Genomic DNA, 17,300 nt, shown 5'->3' with positions numbered 1-17,300 from the left:
AGTTGATATGGATCAAACAAGAACAGTAGTTGATTGGCGACATAGAAGAACGCTTGGTTTTGCCGAAGTCTATCTCTGACTGAACGAAATCCATCTTTGCGGAAGCCTTGGTCGGAGCGAAGAATAACTGGAAGTCTATCATATTGTTACAGACATTTTGTTAAGCTTTCTTTCATCCCACATTTGGCAGGTATAGTCTGGAATGTGAGTCCCTTACAAACAAAAGTATACAATCTTTAAAAGCACATGCTATACTAAATATTCTTCGTATAGAAAGAATCCTAGGAGAGAAGTTTGCATAACTAATTAGCTACATTGGACGAACTGAGCCAAACAACCGTGACAGTAAAATTGGCTTCCTTTTCATGTTGAAGTTTGATGTAGCGATACCAGAGAGCTTGTATTACAGCCAAGCATCATGATGTCATTCGCTGTATTGCCCTATTGAACCACCAAGCACTAACGCATGAGAAACATGAGCAAAGGCACGTTTTAGGATTTTGTTTGTCGATTTTAATCCAATATTATAGCGATTAAAAGAGAAAAGTGCACATAAGTGAAAATGTGATAATATAGAAGACACACAACACTGTAATGATATTTACTTAAAATACAGTATATGAAGGGATGAACAGAGATTATGATAATAAAATAATCGTACAGTAATCTATCTATAGAACGGTTAAAGATTGCTCCCGTACAAGCGAGGCATACTCCCCGTTTAGTTCCAAAAGTTCCCAATGGGTTCCTTGCTCTACTACTCGACCATCCTTGACAACACAAATTATATCGGCATGCTGGATAGTTGAGAGACGATGTGCGATTGTAATGGTCGTGCGGCCACCTTCACCAACGATATTGTCAATGGCTTCCTGGACAAGCTTTTCAGATTCAGAATCAAGCGCGGAAGTAGCCTCATCCAATAAAAGAACCTTGGGTTTACGAATCAATGCACGAGCAATCGCAATACGCTGCTTTTGACCACCAGACAATTGCGAGCCCTTGTCACCGACCCGTGTATCATAGCGATCCGGCAATTCCGAGATAAACTTGTGGATATTAGCGGCGCGGCAGGCTTCTTCAACCTGGTCTTGGGTAACAACGTGATCTTCGTCAACGCCAAACCGGATATTCTCGCCGATCGTCATGTCAAACAGAACAGGCTCTTGACCAACCAAAGCCATGTGGCTGCGCAGGTTACTTAAAGTAAATCCTTTGACATTATGATGGTCCAGACTCACAGTACCCATCGTAGGATCGTACCAGCGTTGAAGCATACCAATCGTGGTTGATTTTCCGCAACCTGATGGACCGACCAGAGCAATCATTTGACCCGCTTTTCCTCGCAGGTTAAATCCACCTTCGAAAATGGGCTCCTTGCGTGTTGGGTAGCAAAAGCCAATTTTATCAAACGAAATATCGCCTGAAACGCCTGAAGTAGCCATTTCAATGCCTTCAAGATCAGGATCAACCTGTGATTGTCGCTCAAGTATTTCGAAAACACTAATAGCAGCAGTTTTGGCCTTGACGAACGTAACCGTAAATACACTGGAGCGACCCACGCCTGTCATCGAAATCATGAGCGTCAGCAAGCAAATAAACAGGGCATCGAATGCAAGTCTTCCTTCTTGCATAAAAATAACACCAGATGAATAGGCAACCGCGGCAACATAGAGGGAGAAACCTTGCGACAATGCATATCCGAAAGAAGCGCGAAACGCCTTACGTCTGGCAAGCTGATGAGGCTTTTCCAAAGTTTTCGCATATTTCATCTCGAAGTGAGCTTGTTTTCCAAGTGCAGTAACAGTTCGGATTTCTCTGATGGCTTCACTTGTGATTACATTTCCGTGTTCATGTGCCTTCGCAACCTTGTCTTGAAAGCCCCTCTCTAGTCGAGCCCGATAGAAGCTGGCACCAATGAGGAGCGGTGACATTCCAATAACAATCAGCGAAAGAGTCCAATTATGTGCAAAGGCAATTGCCAGACCTAGTTAATTGCATAAACAATATTTCAGTATTTAAAGCTTCGACTCATTGCAACAATATTATGTAGAAAAATCTAGAACATATGATTAGTGGTACATACCACAAGCTGCAGTTGAAACGACCTGCATGAAATCACCAGGCACCCTGGTCACCATTTCGTTCATGGTCTTGGTGTCCACTGCAAGTTTGGAAGCTAGAGCACCAACACTGTTATCTTCGCGGTCGAAAAAGCCGACTTCTTGTTTTAAAAAGGCACGAAAAACCAATGCACGAAGCCGTGAAGTATAACGTGCATCCACTAATTCAAACATCCAGCTTTGAAGGCCATAACCGAGAAAGGCACCAACGGCAATTACAAGAAACATAATCGCATAAAAGTTAGCTCCCTCGACAGGACCGGGGGAAATCTCATCGCTGTCTTGCATCAGAGTCCAAATGCCTATGATAGGTTCGACAAATCAATACCGTTTGTCATATAATATACAGTTGCTTACATGTCAAGGTTGTTTAGCTTACATTTTCCAGTAATGAATGCGAACAAAGGATAGACTGCACCGGCGATTAAAGATCCAAAACAGCCAGCAAGCAAGTAAAGCCGTTCGGGTTTAATTTGCTGCCATATTTTGGCAATTGGAGCACCTTGCTGTTGCCGTAATTTAAGTTCTTGTTTGATCCTCCGTTCTTTGAGCTCGTAAGCATCAATAGACGTAGTGGTGCTTCTGCGAGCCAAATTAACATATGATGAGTAGACCACATCGTTAAGTCCTTGCTCAGCCGCTGCTCCTTGGCTTCTTCTGTCGCGCAGTTTGACATTTTCCAAAGACACCGTTTCGGAAACCTCGGACACATTATCTTGTTCGGTCTCAATTTGTTGTTTACGCACTAGCTCGGCATAAGCACCACCATGTTTTACGAGCTGACCGTGGGTACCTTGTTCAATAAGATCGCCTTGGTTCATAACCACGATAAGATCTGCATTGCGAATGGTAGAAAGACGATGCGCGACGACAATCGTTGTGCGGCCGCTGGAAGCAGCATCCAAAGCATGCTGTACGATACGTTCAGATTGTGTGTCCAGTGCTGATGTTGCCTAATAATATATGCTGAATGATTAGCTTTTCTATCACTCAATTTTCCTGAATAGAATGGGAAAATAAAGGCGGTTTACAAATGCAGGTGGTAGTACGTACTTCATCCAGCAAAAGGATAGGGGGGTTCTTGAGAATAGCCCGTGCAATGGCAATGCGCTGCTTTTGACCACCAGATAACATGCCACCGTGTTCACCTACCAATGTGTCATACCCCTCGGGCAGAGCGGATATAAAGGAGTGGCAGTTGGCTTTTTGACAAGCGGCTTCAATTTCATCTTGACCGACACGGTCTTCAACACCGAGAAGCAGGTTCTGACGGATTGTCATGTTAAACAGCACCGGTTCTTGGCTCACCACACCAATTTGAGAACGCAGCCATCGTATGTTTAGATCCTTGAGATCATGACCGTCCAAGAACACTTGTCCAGAGTCGGGGTCATAGAAACGCTGCAAGAGCTGAATAGTGGTACTTTTTCCAGAACCCGAAGCACCAACAAAAGCAACTGTCATACCCGGACTAATAGTGAGATTGAGGTTTTTGAGGATCGTGATATCCGGCCTCGTTGGATAACTGAACTTGATATCACGGAACTCGATACCAGCTGCAATTTTCTGTGGTTTCAGCCCTTCGTCAGAGTCCGTATCGATGGCTGGCACCCTGGAGATCGTTTCAAAGATCGTGTAAGCAGCTCCCCGGCCCGCCGCCAGCGCAGCTACTTGATCTGGCAATTTCATCAAAGAGATCGCACCCAAGATTAAACAGAAAAACGAGACCATAACAAGGATACCATCGCCGGTACCGTTGATTGCCAACGTCGAACCGTACCAAAATGCAAATGCGAAGATACCGTATAGCAGAAGCAGAAACGTACCGAAACCAGCCCCAAGAACGAGCGCACGACGAGTGCCGGCCTGGGATGTCTTCATCAGCTTGGTTTCGTATAGACGAGTGAATCGTTCTTGGAGGGTAAATGAGTAAACAGTTCGAATACCGGCCAAAGCTTGCTCTGCAATACTGCTTGCTTCAGCATACGCATTCTGAACTTCCTGAGTTTGTTGAGATAAAAGGCGGTCCATGAGCCAGCTAACGCCGAAGAGTACGGGCAATAATGCGAAGACAACGAGACCCATGCGCCAAGTAACGCAAATGCATTCCAAGAGACCCATCGTAGTAGCGGAAGCAGTGCTAATCATCTCACCGTATTTTTCGGATATCGCGTCTTGATAGTACTGTGTATCTGTTGCCAGGCGAGTTGTGAGAGAGCCGTCTTTCGATTGATCGAACCAAGCCATTTCTTGCCGCATGATAGCATGTACGTAAAGTTGACGCACACGACGAGTTTGATTTTCACCGGAGATGACCCAAAGACAGCTAGCAGTGTAAGAGAGCGCCATGACAAGAGTTCCAAGGGCAAGCAAGATACCTCCAGCCAGTGCCGCCATTCCGTTCAAGCTGTCGCCGCTTTCATAGCTTCCGATGGTTGAAGCGATTGTCAGACCAAAGACTACGATTGTGAGAGGTTGCAGGACACCCACAAAGATGGAACAAGCCATAGCCAAACCAAGCATCCACTTGTCTTTCCGGGTTGCGTAGCGAAACATCTTACGCATTGGAATTGTACGCACATTCGCATTTTTTGCCTTCTTCTTATCTTTTTCTGTTTCTTCGTGCGTTCGCATCGGAATTGCCTGCTGTGTTGCCTGTGCTGAAGTAACGGCAGCGCTTGATTTGATTGAATCTGTGTCGTTGCAGGGACTGTATTGGCGTGATGATGGTGACAAACTAAACGATGAAGATGGCATATGTTGCTATTGAATTAAAGATTTGAGGACCTCGATTTTTCGATCCGCTTATATATACTGCCTCGCATTTTGAATTCTACCAGTAGCCCGAAGCTCAGATCAGAGCTTGGCTTATTTGGTGCCAAGTATTTCGAGGCAAGATACTGATGCTGCACGGACAAACGTCCGAAGCTTCATGTAGTAGTGCACATTGCTATTACTGATAACTTATTGCTACTGCCTTATCATGACATACATTCAAAAAAGGCGGCCGCAGACACTAATTATAAAGAATGCGATATATAACTGAAAAGATTATCAAAGAAATTGCTTATTTTCTAATTGCTTTTTTCCCTATTGCTCTGCTATACATAGACCCGTATGCCAAAGATGCAACACACTGAAATGTCTCCTGCCACACACTGCTGAGGATAAAAATATGTGACTGAATGTTTTACTCCTTAATTTGACGTTACACACACGGTTCGTGCCAGCTCCTTTTACGGTCAATTCGGCACCGGGTCCGTAACCACATCTTCTATATATATTTTCTGGTAGACCTTTTAGTATGCGATACACAGTGAGAAAACGAAGAGAAGCCAGTATGGTAAGCCAATTATCGGGACTCAATCCATATTATTCTTAAGAGCCAAACCTCCTCATGCGCTTCAGAAGCCACGTAATCTGCATATTTTTCTGCATGTTACCTAGTTCTGCTAGGGATTGTAAGTCAGTAACATATTTATTATTACTGTAATTAATCCTATACATCATAAAAATATATCAATTCTACAGTATACTGATGACTTATAAGCTCAGAGAGGCAGTTGATGTACATTTGGAATACGCTCTTGTAAATAGCGAATAAGCCGTGATTGCCTTTGTCGCATTATTACAGGACCATGTAAATAAAGTGTGTGCAAGCCTGTGCAATCAGCAAGGTTTACGATAGCTTGGTCTGTAAGCGCTTTGCCACCAAATTCCAACATCGATAGTTGATTCAATTTGTCACGTAATAATTGAGTAAACACTGATATATCGAATGGAGTCACCTCGCGACCAGGGCAGTACAGATGAAGCTTTTCTAGGGCTCGCAGAGTTGAAATATAGTCTAGGAGCAGCGTGGTGGATGTCCCGTGGCAGCGATGGATGGCCAATTCTCGTAATGCGCGCTGCTGTAACATGAATTGCTTGAAACCTCGACCACGTATGTCGCACCGTGCTAGCCGTAAGCATGACAGTCGCTTCAGATTCACTAAAGCAGTAAATATATTATCGGCTAATACTGGTTCTTCTATGTCTTGTTCGAATGGTCGATAAATTTGTTCAAGAACGAGTATCTCGAGATTGGAATATCTTGCAATTATTCGAGGTAAATGATCGACCAGGAAATCGTGTGATGCGTGGGCTGCGTTGATATGCAGGTACGTCAGGTTTGGCAAAGGTATCGATGAGAAACGACACCAAGCTGTGGTCAACGCGTTGTCATCGTTAGGTCCGATGCACATGATTCGGAGTGTATTATTGTTCTTGGTCAATAATGAAAGTAACCTTTGGTTTGGTGAAAATAGTGGTTGAATTATTAAACTTTGCAATGTCGTCGGGTTGTCACTTGTGGGTGTACTCGCTGCTGGCATTGTCGATGGGATTTTGTATGTATGCTTAAATGCATTGACGTTTATAGCAACTGAAACTAGTTCTGGACAGTGATCTTCCATCGTTGAGAAGGTATTATTGATCTCCTCAACGGAGGTTGTTGTGAGGCACCGAAGATGTGGTGAATGTTGTAACAGCTGCGTAATCATATTGCTGGAAATCGGTAGTTTCTGAATAAGCTCTATGGTTGTAAGTTTTGTAGTATGTGGCAATGAAAAGTCGTCATCGATACTTGATTGTGCTTTGTAGCTGATGGTGGTGAGCTGTCGACAAATTTGTAACACTCGAGCCAGCGATATGTTTATCCCGGATGCGCAGGCAACATCAAGCATAAGTTTTTTAAGTTTAGGAGCAATGCTAGGTAAAGTATCGTATAATGTGGCAGTCAAATCCATGGTATCAGAACCGGCTATTACGTATGAAAATGTCAAGATACAAAACTTCAGGTAAGCATTCACTTCGCTCTTATAGCACGAGTTGTATTTATTCAATCTTTTAAAAAAATAACTCTTGTTCCAACTCACAGGTAATGTAAAGCGTAAGTGATTGCAGACTGGAAAATTCATGAGCTGATAATAGCAGGGGGTACCTGACAACGCGATCAGCTCTGCCGCCTAAGTACAATGTCTGTACGTGCTGCGAAATAACTGGTAACATTTTCTCGTATACTTCGATCCGTTCCTTGTCCAGTGAATAATATGCATGGATTTTTATGGTTCGCCAGGGGGCTGGGTATTGTTGGAGGCGATCGTACCACGCCTTGTGAACATCGAAACATGTTGCTAAATCAACATTATCCAGGTGCGTGAGAATTTCACACATGATATCGTACGGACTATCAGTAATGAAATCGACTGTGGAAGACAATGGCTTTAACGTGTCCCAACTCATATCCTGAGAAAAATTGTTAGAATTCGCTTCTCGTTTGAACCATCTTTTGAGGCATATTGTCCTTTTCAGTTTTATCGAGTAATAGACCTATCTGTCTGGTGGTGAGCTTACGTTATGTGCATCTGGTGGTGTCGGTAGAGTTTCTGACAAGTTCTTTGTATTGGGCCGCCAGAACTGGTAGTTTTGTTCAGACCTAGTTTCCATGGTTTTGAATTATTGGAGCAATGGAATAAAAAAAAGACAAAAAGACAAGAAAGTTTAGTAAATAGTATTCATATCGTAAGCGTTCCTGACTCACATTCTTTTGCTTTTTGCCTTGGCAACGGTTATCACGATTGGAACTGAAAATAATACATGTATTAGCGCATGAATCTTGTGCCTCTTACAAAACTTATGTATTCATAGCATCTTCCCTTAGTAAATGCAAAGTGTAGTGTTTTAAATCAGCGTAATTTATGGTGTTGATGAGTAAATTCTATCTAGCTACCGATTGACAGGTGTGTAATCTTTGTGAAAACGGTGCTGCGGCTATCATATGGAGTCTTGAAGTTTGACATTCTCAATCTTTATATGTACATAATGACGGTTTATTCATTCCATAAAGCAGAAATTTCCATACAAGGCAGAACATGTATATGCCTTTAAATAGGTATTTAATGGCTCTTGGAATGATTGAAAGTAATCAGATTTGAGGTATGCACAACTCGTGTTGACCAGATCCGCAAGCAGAGCATATCCAGGGAGAGGGTACTTTTGGTAAATATCGGTGTCATCCATCTGATACGTCTTTATATACAAGTGAAGTGGCGATATCGATGGCGGGACTATATTGTCCGGGGGAAACGCATTGCAGATGACGTCGAAACATTCGAAGAACTTCTCGCGTAGATCCGACGAGAGATGTTTTTTTGAGCAAAACGATACACTGAGCAATGTATATATTGCTCTTGAGATGAATTCAAACATGACTATTTGTACAGAGTTAAATATTAATTTCGTTTTCTCCTTTCATTTTCCCGCCTACCCTCCGTATCAGCTCCCCACCCATTGACTTACATGGTAATACGTCTTCATGCAAAGTAAACATCCGCGTCACTGTACGAAGCACCAATTCACAAGATCGTACTGTAGCACTAGATTTCGCCCGATTAAATAACAGCTTCTTTTCATCCTGACAAGTATTTCCGCCGTCCCCAACTATGCTGTTATCATCATCATTAGATGCTGCCTCGATATCCAGATCCAGTACAAATGCGTATATCCGGAATAGGATTGAATGGACGAATGAAAATACGATTGCCTTGGCTACTGAATTGTTCTGTTCAATTGCAGCCTCTGCATCCTCTGCATATAAATCGTCACATAGCCGCAAGCATGCAGGGAGTTCGCTCCACCAGTCTCGAATAGTAGTATCCAGCCGAACAAGAATATCGATAAAACGCTCAGGGTTGCTTGTCGAATCAGCAATATTTTTCATCTGGGTCTATGATGTTGTATAATAAAGCATACATGAGCGACACGCAAGGTTAAGACGGCTGTGAATATAAAGCGGAGGTTTGGCGTCAGGAGTAAGATTGAGACCTGTCGTAAGACTTACTGTAATGGCTGCCATATAAGGACTCGTAGAGAGCTGCAGTAAGCGATTGTGTGCTTCAATCAACACACTAGTAGTCGTGTCCTCTCCAGGCATAACTTCCAAATAGGCGACCTTCATATCCAGTTTGACAAGACCTTGACCAAACATTTTCGTATCAAGCATAAAAGATAGCAGCTGAAGCATGTTTTCAATATAGAAAAAATGGCGCTGTAGCAGAATCTTTTGCATGTCTAATGGTAGACAGGCATTGTGTTGTTGTCGTTGTGTTTTCTGATGAAGGTCACTCTCGAGGTCTTTGCAGAGACTGTATGCAACAGTGCTCCATCGTCGCGCTTCATTGAATCGTAAAAGTACAAATATCATAAAATGTTGTAGAAAGTTTATGACAACGATCGTCTCTATTTTACGTGCTGGATCATCAAACATATCGTAAAGGATCTTTTTGCATTTCGCATAAAGGTAATCGGCTAGTTCGCGTAGTTCCGTAGCAGAATGAGTGATAATTCGTTTCGAGGTGCAAAGGGTATGAATGCATACGGCCAGCGTAATCGGACAAGTAAGTGGGTCTTTTAGTTTACGATAATGTTCGCGAAAAGCGGGTATATGTAGGAAAATTCGTCGTGAGTTTTCGCGTTCGCAGTATGTGTTGATAAGGTGGTCAATGATGAATTGATAGTGCCTATGTAAGTATGATTGTAGTTGCGGTATTGTCTGTTGTTGTACGCGCCTGAGTGAAAGGTGCGACGATAATGATGATGATGGAGACCGTCCTTTTGTTTCGTTCAACCGAAAAATTATACGAAACGTACGTATAAGTATGTTATACGACATGCTGTCGAGATTGATTATCGACTTTTGAAATACCCCTTCAAACGGCGCGAGATATTCGAGAAAGGCGTGACTGTATTGTAAAAGCTCTTCGATGGTGTCGACTTTGGAATGTAGCTTGAGTAGTCCGTCTCTGATGCTCAGCTTCCATTCGAACTGCTTCGGTGGTTGCCTTGAAACTAAGCCTTTGTAATTCTCCATGGTTGCCTTTGTTGCTAAATTGTTGTTGTCGGCACTAGCCTTCTTCACGTCGTCGCTGATGTCGTTGCCGTCGTCGTTACGGTGATGAGTGTGATCGTCGTAGCTACCACCACTACTAGTAAGCTTTGAAAGATTTTGGGTGGTGTGTTCTAATCTCTGCATGTCGGTTTCCAACTGATCGATCTGATGGCTCCAGTATTTTATTGCCTTTACAGCAAACTCTTTCGGTAGGATGTCATCGTCGTTGTCACTATCGTAGATTTCTTCTGACGGAATGCATTTCAGGTTGAGCTTCGTGCAGCGAACACATACTGTTGCAGCCTTTGTTGGCCATATGCAACCTCGCTGTCGTCTTCTGCATGCTACAACCTTTGAATTAGACCAATATGCAAATGTCGACCCCTGAAATGCAATTAAACAAATAAAATTTATTTGCTATACCGTGACAGATTGGTTTACGGGAAGACATTAGTTGATAGCGCAGCTAATCTTCACCAGAGGCGAAAGAAGCCCGCCAGCCGTTTCTGGATTCTATGGAAACCCCGGGGATAAACTATCCGAGAATTTTTTTTAGCATGATCCTCTAAACTACGTCGATGTTGGGGCGCCAGGCCCTGAAGACTTCGGTCACGGCGGGTGACCTACTTCGCGGAGGTTGTTGGTTCGAATTTAGCTGCTTGGTTTCCCATCTCTATGGATTTGATGAAAGCTCTATAACTCGCTGTAATCCTATGACAAGTTCTGCATAGTCCTCCCTAGTGACTGGGTGTCCATAGTTAAATCATCGGTGTGCCATAAACCCTTGTATTGGCAGTTATTTATAATTGTATACTTTAATAAAAATGAATTCCGACCAGAAACTTCCCTACAATAACTACGTCAATGTTGAAGATAGACCAGAGTGCATCAACGGAACATAAAACTAGCACAAGTTCATTTTTTATAAATAGCAGCGCAAATAAGCTTCCCTTTATTCCATGAAAAAAAAATTACCATACAAAGCTGAATCGGTGAAACTAGCCAAATCACCATACATGGGCTGTTGGAAGGGGTAATTCTGGCCAGCCGTAAGCAAATCGGCAAGTAGCGCATATCCAGGAAGGGGATAATTTTGATAGATGTCAGTGTTGCTAAGCTGGAATGTTTGATAATAGGCAGCAAGCGGCGATATCGATGCAGGTACGATATTATCAGATGGAAACACCTTAAGCATGTTGCCATAACATTCTCTGAAATTTTCACGAAGATCGGTAGAAAAGGCACTCTTTGAACAGTTGGACACGGTAAGTAATGCGTATAACATTCTTGAAATGAACTCCAGCATGACTACATCAGAATTCTCTCTATTAATATGATTCCATCCTCCCATATACACTTGTGTTGATGATTACTACTTACATGGAAATATATCATCATGCAGAGTGAATATTCGTTTCACAGCGCCAATCAATAATTCACATGACTGTATTCTTGCACTTGACCTTGCACGGTTGTATAAATGTGTCTTTTCATTCAGAGGGGTCATGTCGTCACCATCGTCTTGTTCAAGTGCTGCTCTCCTTGATGGTATGTATTCCATTTCCAAAACAAAAGTGTATATCTTGAGCAATATTGAATGAACAAACGAAAATATGACTGCCTTAGGTATCGACTCGTTCTTTTCAACTGCATTCACTGCGTCGTTCCCATATAGGTCGTCACAGAGTCGCAGATGTGTTGGCAGTGCGGTCCACCAGTCTTGGATGGTGTTGTGTAGCTGTACTAAGATGTCCAAAGAAAGCTCTGGATCGCACGCCGTCGACATATCCATCTTTTTCATATGCGTCTAATAAGGATTATAAAACACCAAAATGTGAGGGATAAATATCAATGTGCGTAATGAAAAAAGAATCCCTGGACTTACAGTAACAGCTGTCATGTACGGATTCGTGCACAGTTTCAGTAATTGATTATGGGTTTCCAACAGTTCGTACGTAGCACAATCTTCGCCTGGCATCGGCTCCATGTATGTGACCTTCATTTCTTGCTTTGGAGAATTATTGATGTAGATACTTCCGTCCACCATACAATCTAGAAACTGGAGTGTGTTTTCGGCATAGAGAAGATGTCGTTTGAATAATGACCTTTGCATTTCGGGCGGGACATGTGTTTGCTGTCGTTGTTTGGGCTCAAGTGTATCTTTTCCAAATATGGCTTCCAGATCCTTGCAAAGGTTGTACGCGATTGTACTCCACCGTCGTGCTTCGTCGAACCGCAATAGAACGAATATGTCATAGTACTGTAATAGATTAATTGCGATAACCGTCTCTAAAATTCGCGTTGAATCATCGAACATGTCATACAGGATATCCTTGCATCTTGAATAAAAGAAATCGGCTATTTCGCGTCGTTCTGCCGCAGATTTGGAGATGACTCGCCGTGAAGTGCAAAGGGTGTGAATGCAAACGGCCAGCGTAATTGGACACTTTAATGGGTCTTTGAGGTTGTGGTAATGCTTGAGGAAGGCGGGTATGTGGAGAAAAAGTCGACGTGAATTTCCATAATTGGTGTATATAACGATAAGATGATCGATAATTGATCGGTAATGGATTTGTAGATACGATTGTCGCAGGGCACGTTTGGATTGGCACGATGATGGCTGGTGGTTTTGATGCTGACGATAAAGATGTATATCGCCGAGTAGGTTGTAGGATTTTGATCGTTCTTCCAATCTCCCGCTCATCGTATATACAAAGCAAAAAACTTGTAAAATCAAGCTGTGCGACATGTTTTTGATATTTATCAGCGACTTTCGGATCACACCCTCGTATGGTGCCAAATACTTGGTGAAAGCGAGACCGTATTGTAAAAGATCTTCGATAGTATCCACTCTGGAATGGAGCTTGAGCAATCCGTCTTTGATACTCAACTTCCATTCGTAATCCTTCTGTTGTCGTTTTTTGCTGTGTATGACACTTTTGCAGGTTGCTCGCGACTGGCTGCTGTCGGCAAGGTTATAATCGTCGTTGTCATGATTACGATTTACAAGATGACATGCGTTGACTTCTAGCTCTTGCATGCTACTTTCTAGTTGAGTGATTTGTTGTTGCCAGTATTCAATCGTTTTAGCAGCAAATTTATTTGATGAAACGTCATCGTCAATGTCGCTATCGTAGTCTTCTTCTAATGGAATGCATTTCAGGTTGTGCTTCGTGCAGCGAGCACATACTGTTGTGTTATTCGTTGACCATATGCAAGCACGTTGTCGTCTATTACATGCTAGTAAAATTTGATTAAATTAACTTACTAACTTTTCTTAAAATGGTGCACTGCATAATATGTAAAACAAATAAATACCATGGCAATTTTTTTTGATAATGCCGAACATGTAATATACCGTTTACAACAAGGTAAAACATTTAAAAAAAGTCCAACGTCTCGGTGTCTTCTCTCTCGATACCATGAAGAACACTCCGACGTTCGGTCACCATGTCGCCAAGCAACGAACGGATCAAAACCACTAAAACATCCCAACGCTTGGCAAGTAATACAGGGTAAAAGCCTAAACTGAAATTTGTGTAAGAGGTACGTTCGTAGACCCAGGTGATTGTTGCACCGCTTGATAATGTATGAAAGAATGAGAAAGTAAAATGTGCCCTATTTACAGTTGTACCCCGGTTTTTGCAACCGAGGGTTTCCCGTTTTTTTTTGCAAAAAGTGAGGATTTGCAAGTAACGGGGTAAACAATTCTGCTTCAAGTATACACTGGATAAGTCATCCTATTAACATTAGCCCATTGTTTATCTGTCAGAGATGATGTACGATACGTTCTTTGGGAATATTCATACAGCTCTAAATGTTACTACTTGCATATATAAGACCGTTCTTTCATTGAAGCTGTCTAGTGGTTTGATAATTATTAGCTCTTTTAAGCATGACAAAATCGTTCCACAAGTTCACATCCAAGCAAGAGGATCGAACGTACGACGAGCACTTGAGCGGGCGGTGGACCAAAGCGCTGATTCGCCTATTCCAGGGCCAACGTCGAAGGAAAAACAGGTTGCAATTGCAGGAGTTTTGAGCTTTTTGGATAATATCGATAACTACGACTTAAAGAAGTCTTTGCGTAGGATTCCAGAGAGTCTCAGGCAGCAATCATTCTCCCGACAATCTACCTTGATGACTTCTTCGATATGTAGTTAAAAGCTCCTTTGAGCAAACATTTTATTTCTATATCTATATGTAGTGTGTTCCCTTTTTCTTATATCTTCATCATTTCTTTTGTGGATTCAATCCAATCAGTGCTATATATGTGTCCCGATTCTACTGGCTCAACTACTAAATAATAATTTTTATGTATTTCGACAATAAATACATCTTCATATTTACATATTTATCTTGCAGTAACCGCATCATTTTATTCCTCATAATCCGCAACAGATGCTTCTTTCAATTGATATTGTAAAAATTGAAGCTGTTTTTACCCCGATAACATGCAAATCGTACAAACTCATTTGCAAGTTGCAAATTTGCGAAACTACCAAGTTTTTTTTGTGTTTTTCAAAAAAGTTGCAGATATACGAGGAATTGCAAAACCAGGGGTTGCAAAAACCGGGGTACAACTGTACCAGTGGGTGTGTTTACTTTAGACTTCTACTATGAATACATTGTCCCAATGTAGAACTTTCGTTGCTCGCTACAGTACTTGTAAGACTTTACGAGGTAGGATCTGTTGTAAACAACGTAAATATTGTATGTCAAAGATGTAAGCAGCCATAATTCAACCCACGCAATGATTTGAAACCTCATACAGTATGTAACTGTAAAATTACATTTCAGTTTTTATTATTGTTATCTCTTAATCCAAGTGTTATCTTTTAATCCAAGTCTATAGCAAAGTTATTCACTTGTACTAAATAAGCATTGCTGCTTAAGTCTAATATGTAAACATCGTCAAAGTAATGCTTTCCATCGTATCCTCCAAAGACGAACAGCCTGCTGTCGTATATGACCATTGTGTGATATCCTCGAGCGGTTGGTGCCTGTCCATACACTCTTCGTACCTCCCATGCCATAGTCACTACAATAAAAAAAAGCCAATTTCACAGTTAAATAATATGTTTTCTTCAATTATAGCTGAGAAACAACCTGAAGAACAAGCTACTTTACCGAAATTAAGCATCAACAGATCGTTACAATAATGCGTCCCATCGTGGCCTCCGCTGACAAACAGATAAGATCCAACGCACAGTGCAGAATGCGATAACCGGGGCACCTTAAGTTCCAAGTTGACAGAATACCAACGATATGACACTAGGTAGCATAGAAACGATGTTTTAGTTCTCTTCCTTTTTTTCAAGGAGCTGTGACAATCATTCTTTTGTATGGGACAATCCAGCAGCCTCGATAGTAAGCCAAATCACTTTTAAGAAAGACAATATACCTAAGTCCAGCAAGTGCACATCACCGAAACAAGTATGACCATCGCTTCCGCCATAAATGACCAACTTATCGCCCACCAGTGTACCACTATGATACCCTCTGGATGTTGGCTTCATACCACTTGTCTCAACCAACGACCAAATATTTTCCTTAATGTTGAAACAATACACATCATTGAGCGCATGGACGCCGTCGCCACCGCCAAATATGTATAAATTATTCTGCCAAATAACAGATACGTGGGCCCGCCGTGGTGATGGGTTTGGACCGGTAGTCTGTAATCTAGTCCACGTCATGGTGTTTGTATCCAGCACGAACAAGTGACTAAAATAATGCGGTCCATCGCCACCGCCAAACATGTATATTTTGGATTCCTGCTCATGAACAGTAGCGCTATGAGCACGACATGGTGGCGGTACTTCACCGTGTACTGCTGGCCTGGACCAAGTGAACGTGTCTTATATATTTATATATCGACAGACAACAAAGAAAGAATTAGAGTTATGGTTCCTGAAAAAAACATGGAGTAGCACGCTCAGCGGGGTTCCTTTTTTTTTTTTGGGAACGCTTGAGCTGAGTTGGAGAGGATGTAATACAGTACCTAAATCTAATGTATGAAGCTTTGCAAATCCACCCTTACTGTCCGTTCCACCAAAGACATACATGATGCCATTGATGACGACGCTTGTATGTGCTCGAATGCCTCGTGGCGAATGGCCATAAGTGGCTGCACGCGACCAATACATGGCAGGTGCTGGTGCTGCTGTCATGGTTGGAGCTGAAACGGGTACAGGTTCATGCGATTTCTTTGTTCGTCCCCGACGTGATGAGGAGGATTTATTGGTTGTGGTCATAGCAGAGGAAGAATGTTGGTGGTGGTGACGGTGGCTGTTGTGATGGTTATTACCCTCTAATAGAAGCATCAATTCAATCAATGTCTTCCAAGCTTCCTTTGCTTATCTCGCATTGTCATCGAATTGACTGTATGTGCTCAAACAAAAAATAACTAGAAGACACGTACGATCTTCGGATTGGCGTCGTTGTGAGGACGACCAGCTTAGCGACGGTGACAGCGGATTGGTACTACTAGTAGTAGTACTTTCGAGATAATCGCGCCTTTTTCGTTTGTTTTTTGTCGAGAGCAAGAAGTGTTAACTTGGCGTTTCTATGAAGTGTAAATGCGAAGCAAAAGTAATGCGAGGTTGTGATGGAGTACGTACTTTGTTGAAGAAAATGACAGAAGAGCGGATCCGTTAGTTGTAGATGAAGTCGATCGTTTTAATTTAGAGCCTATGGCCGTGGTTGACATCGATGATCGCAGCTGTTGTTCGTGATCTGGTTCGGAAGGACGCCGGTGTTCACGCTGTAGCTGTTGTGGCTGTGGCATTATCAACAGTATTGAATATGGTGACAGTGACAGTAATACTAAATAAAGGAAAGGAAAGGAAGTAAAGGGATTAAGAATAAAAACGAGTTAAAGGGACAAGAAGAAAGAGAGTAAGTGTATGGTTTTTTGGGTTAAACAATTCGCGTGATATAATTGCTGTTCATATGTTGTGCTGCCAAAATATACACACGCCAGAGTAGAGTCTTTTCAAAGAGGGTTTCATGGTTTGCCGATCGTGTGTATGTGTGATGCGCCCGCTCAATTCCTCCCAAAAAACCTTAAATATATTCTCAGCCTCAAGGAGCAGGAGAAAGGAGCCGGAAATCCATCCAAGAAAAGCAATTGTTCATCGGTTTGTGATACAAGCGCCTCCGGTTATATGGGTCTCTCCAAAGGTCTCTGGTCTTTTTTCTTTCCCGCCCTCGCCTGATGAGACTGATTAGCTGTGTCAATACTAAGT

At 42.3% G+C, this 17,300-nt stretch overlaps 4 protein-coding genes across 4 annotated transcripts; all 4 read right to left on the bottom strand.

Moving 5' to 3' along the window:
* Positions 1-671: 671 nt before the first annotated feature.
* Positions 672-4,757, bottom strand: BDB00DRAFT_773589 (putative ABC transporter protein; the record flags this gene model as incomplete). Its single annotated transcript, XM_053120103.1, has 4 exons — positions 672-1,987; positions 2,087-2,425; positions 2,503-3,076; positions 3,177-4,757. The coding sequence occupies 4 exons, from the start codon at positions 4,755-4,757 to the stop codon at positions 672-674; spliced, it is 3,810 nt and encodes a 1,269-aa protein (XP_052974137.1).
* A 3,227-nt stretch (positions 4,758-7,984) lies between these two features.
* On the bottom strand, positions 7,985-10,798 carry BDB00DRAFT_851140 (uncharacterized protein). The gene is made up of 5 exons (XM_053125488.1): positions 10,678-10,798; positions 10,474-10,585; positions 9,004-10,394; positions 8,463-8,889; positions 7,985-8,374 (listed from the first exon to the last, which is right to left on the bottom strand). Exons 2-5 carry the CDS (start codon positions 10,499-10,501, stop codon positions 7,998-8,000), a joined length of 2,223 nt encoding a protein of 740 aa, XP_052974136.1. The 5' UTR covers positions 10,502-10,585; positions 10,678-10,798; the 3' UTR covers positions 7,985-7,997.
* BDB00DRAFT_851138 (uncharacterized protein) lies at positions 10,754-13,410 on the bottom strand. The gene is made up of 5 exons (XM_053125487.1): positions 13,369-13,410; positions 11,936-13,290; positions 11,431-11,857; positions 11,031-11,358; positions 10,754-10,954 (listed from the first exon to the last, which is right to left on the bottom strand). Exons 1-5 carry the CDS (start codon positions 13,397-13,399, stop codon positions 10,939-10,941), a joined length of 2,157 nt encoding a protein of 718 aa, XP_052974135.1. The 5' UTR covers positions 13,400-13,410; the 3' UTR covers positions 10,754-10,938.
* Positions 13,411-14,845: 1,435 nt separating this feature from the next.
* Positions 14,846-17,076, bottom strand: BDB00DRAFT_851132 (uncharacterized protein). The gene is made up of 6 exons (XM_053125486.1): positions 16,674-17,076; positions 16,475-16,569; positions 16,055-16,363; positions 15,455-15,910; positions 15,181-15,324; positions 14,846-15,091 (listed from the first exon to the last, which is right to left on the bottom strand). The coding sequence occupies exons 1-6, from the start codon at positions 16,838-16,840 to the stop codon at positions 14,889-14,891; spliced, it is 1,374 nt and encodes a 457-aa protein (XP_052974134.1). The 5' UTR covers positions 16,841-17,076; the 3' UTR covers positions 14,846-14,888.
* Between the last annotated feature and the right edge of the window lie 224 nt (positions 17,077-17,300).

Source organism: Zychaea mexicana (genome assembly GCF_025766255.1).
Source record: "Zychaea mexicana strain RSA 1403 chromosome Unknown BDB00scaffold_123, whole genome shotgun sequence".
In the NCBI taxonomy this organism is placed as follows: Eukaryota; Fungi; Mucoromycota; class Mucoromycetes; order Mucorales; family Lichtheimiaceae; genus Zychaea; species Zychaea mexicana.
Note: the sequence above shows the minus strand (reverse complement) of the source record. Positions and strands in the feature narration are given on the sequence as shown.

Excerpts from the sequence above, each read along its gene's own strand:
- BDB00DRAFT_851140 (XM_053125488.1), bottom strand. The coding sequence starts at position 10,501 with ATGTCTTCCCGTAAACCAATCTGTCACG. Across the intron at positions 10,395-10,473 it reads CCGTAAACCAATCTGTCACG|CATGCAGAAGACGACAGCGA; the intron begins GTATAGCAAATA and ends CAAAGGTTGTAG. Across the intron at positions 8,890-9,003 it reads CTTATATGGCAGCCATTACA|ACCCAGATGAAAAATATTGC; the intron begins GTAAGTCTTACG and ends ACAACATCATAG.
- BDB00DRAFT_851138 (XM_053125487.1), bottom strand. The coding sequence starts at position 13,399 with ATGTTCGGCATTATCAAAAAAAATTGCCATG. Across the intron at positions 13,291-13,368 it reads TATCAAAAAAAATTGCCATG|CATGTAATAGACGACAACGT; the intron begins GTATTTATTTGT and ends AAATTTTACTAG. Across the intron at positions 11,858-11,935 it reads CGTACATGACAGCTGTTACT|ACGCATATGAAAAAGATGGA; the intron begins GTAAGTCCAGGG and ends AATCCTTATTAG.
- BDB00DRAFT_851132 (XM_053125486.1), bottom strand. The coding sequence starts at position 16,840 with ATGCCACAGCCACAACAGCTACAGCGTGAACACCGGCGTCCTTCCGAA. Across the intron at positions 16,570-16,673 it reads CTGTCATTTTCTTCAACAAA|GCGCGATTATCTCGAAAGTA; the intron begins GTACGTACTCCA and ends CAAACGAAAAAG. Across the intron at positions 16,364-16,474 it reads ACGACGCCAATCCGAAGATC|AGGGTAATAACCATCACAAC; the intron begins GTACGTGTCTTC and ends TGCTTCTATTAG.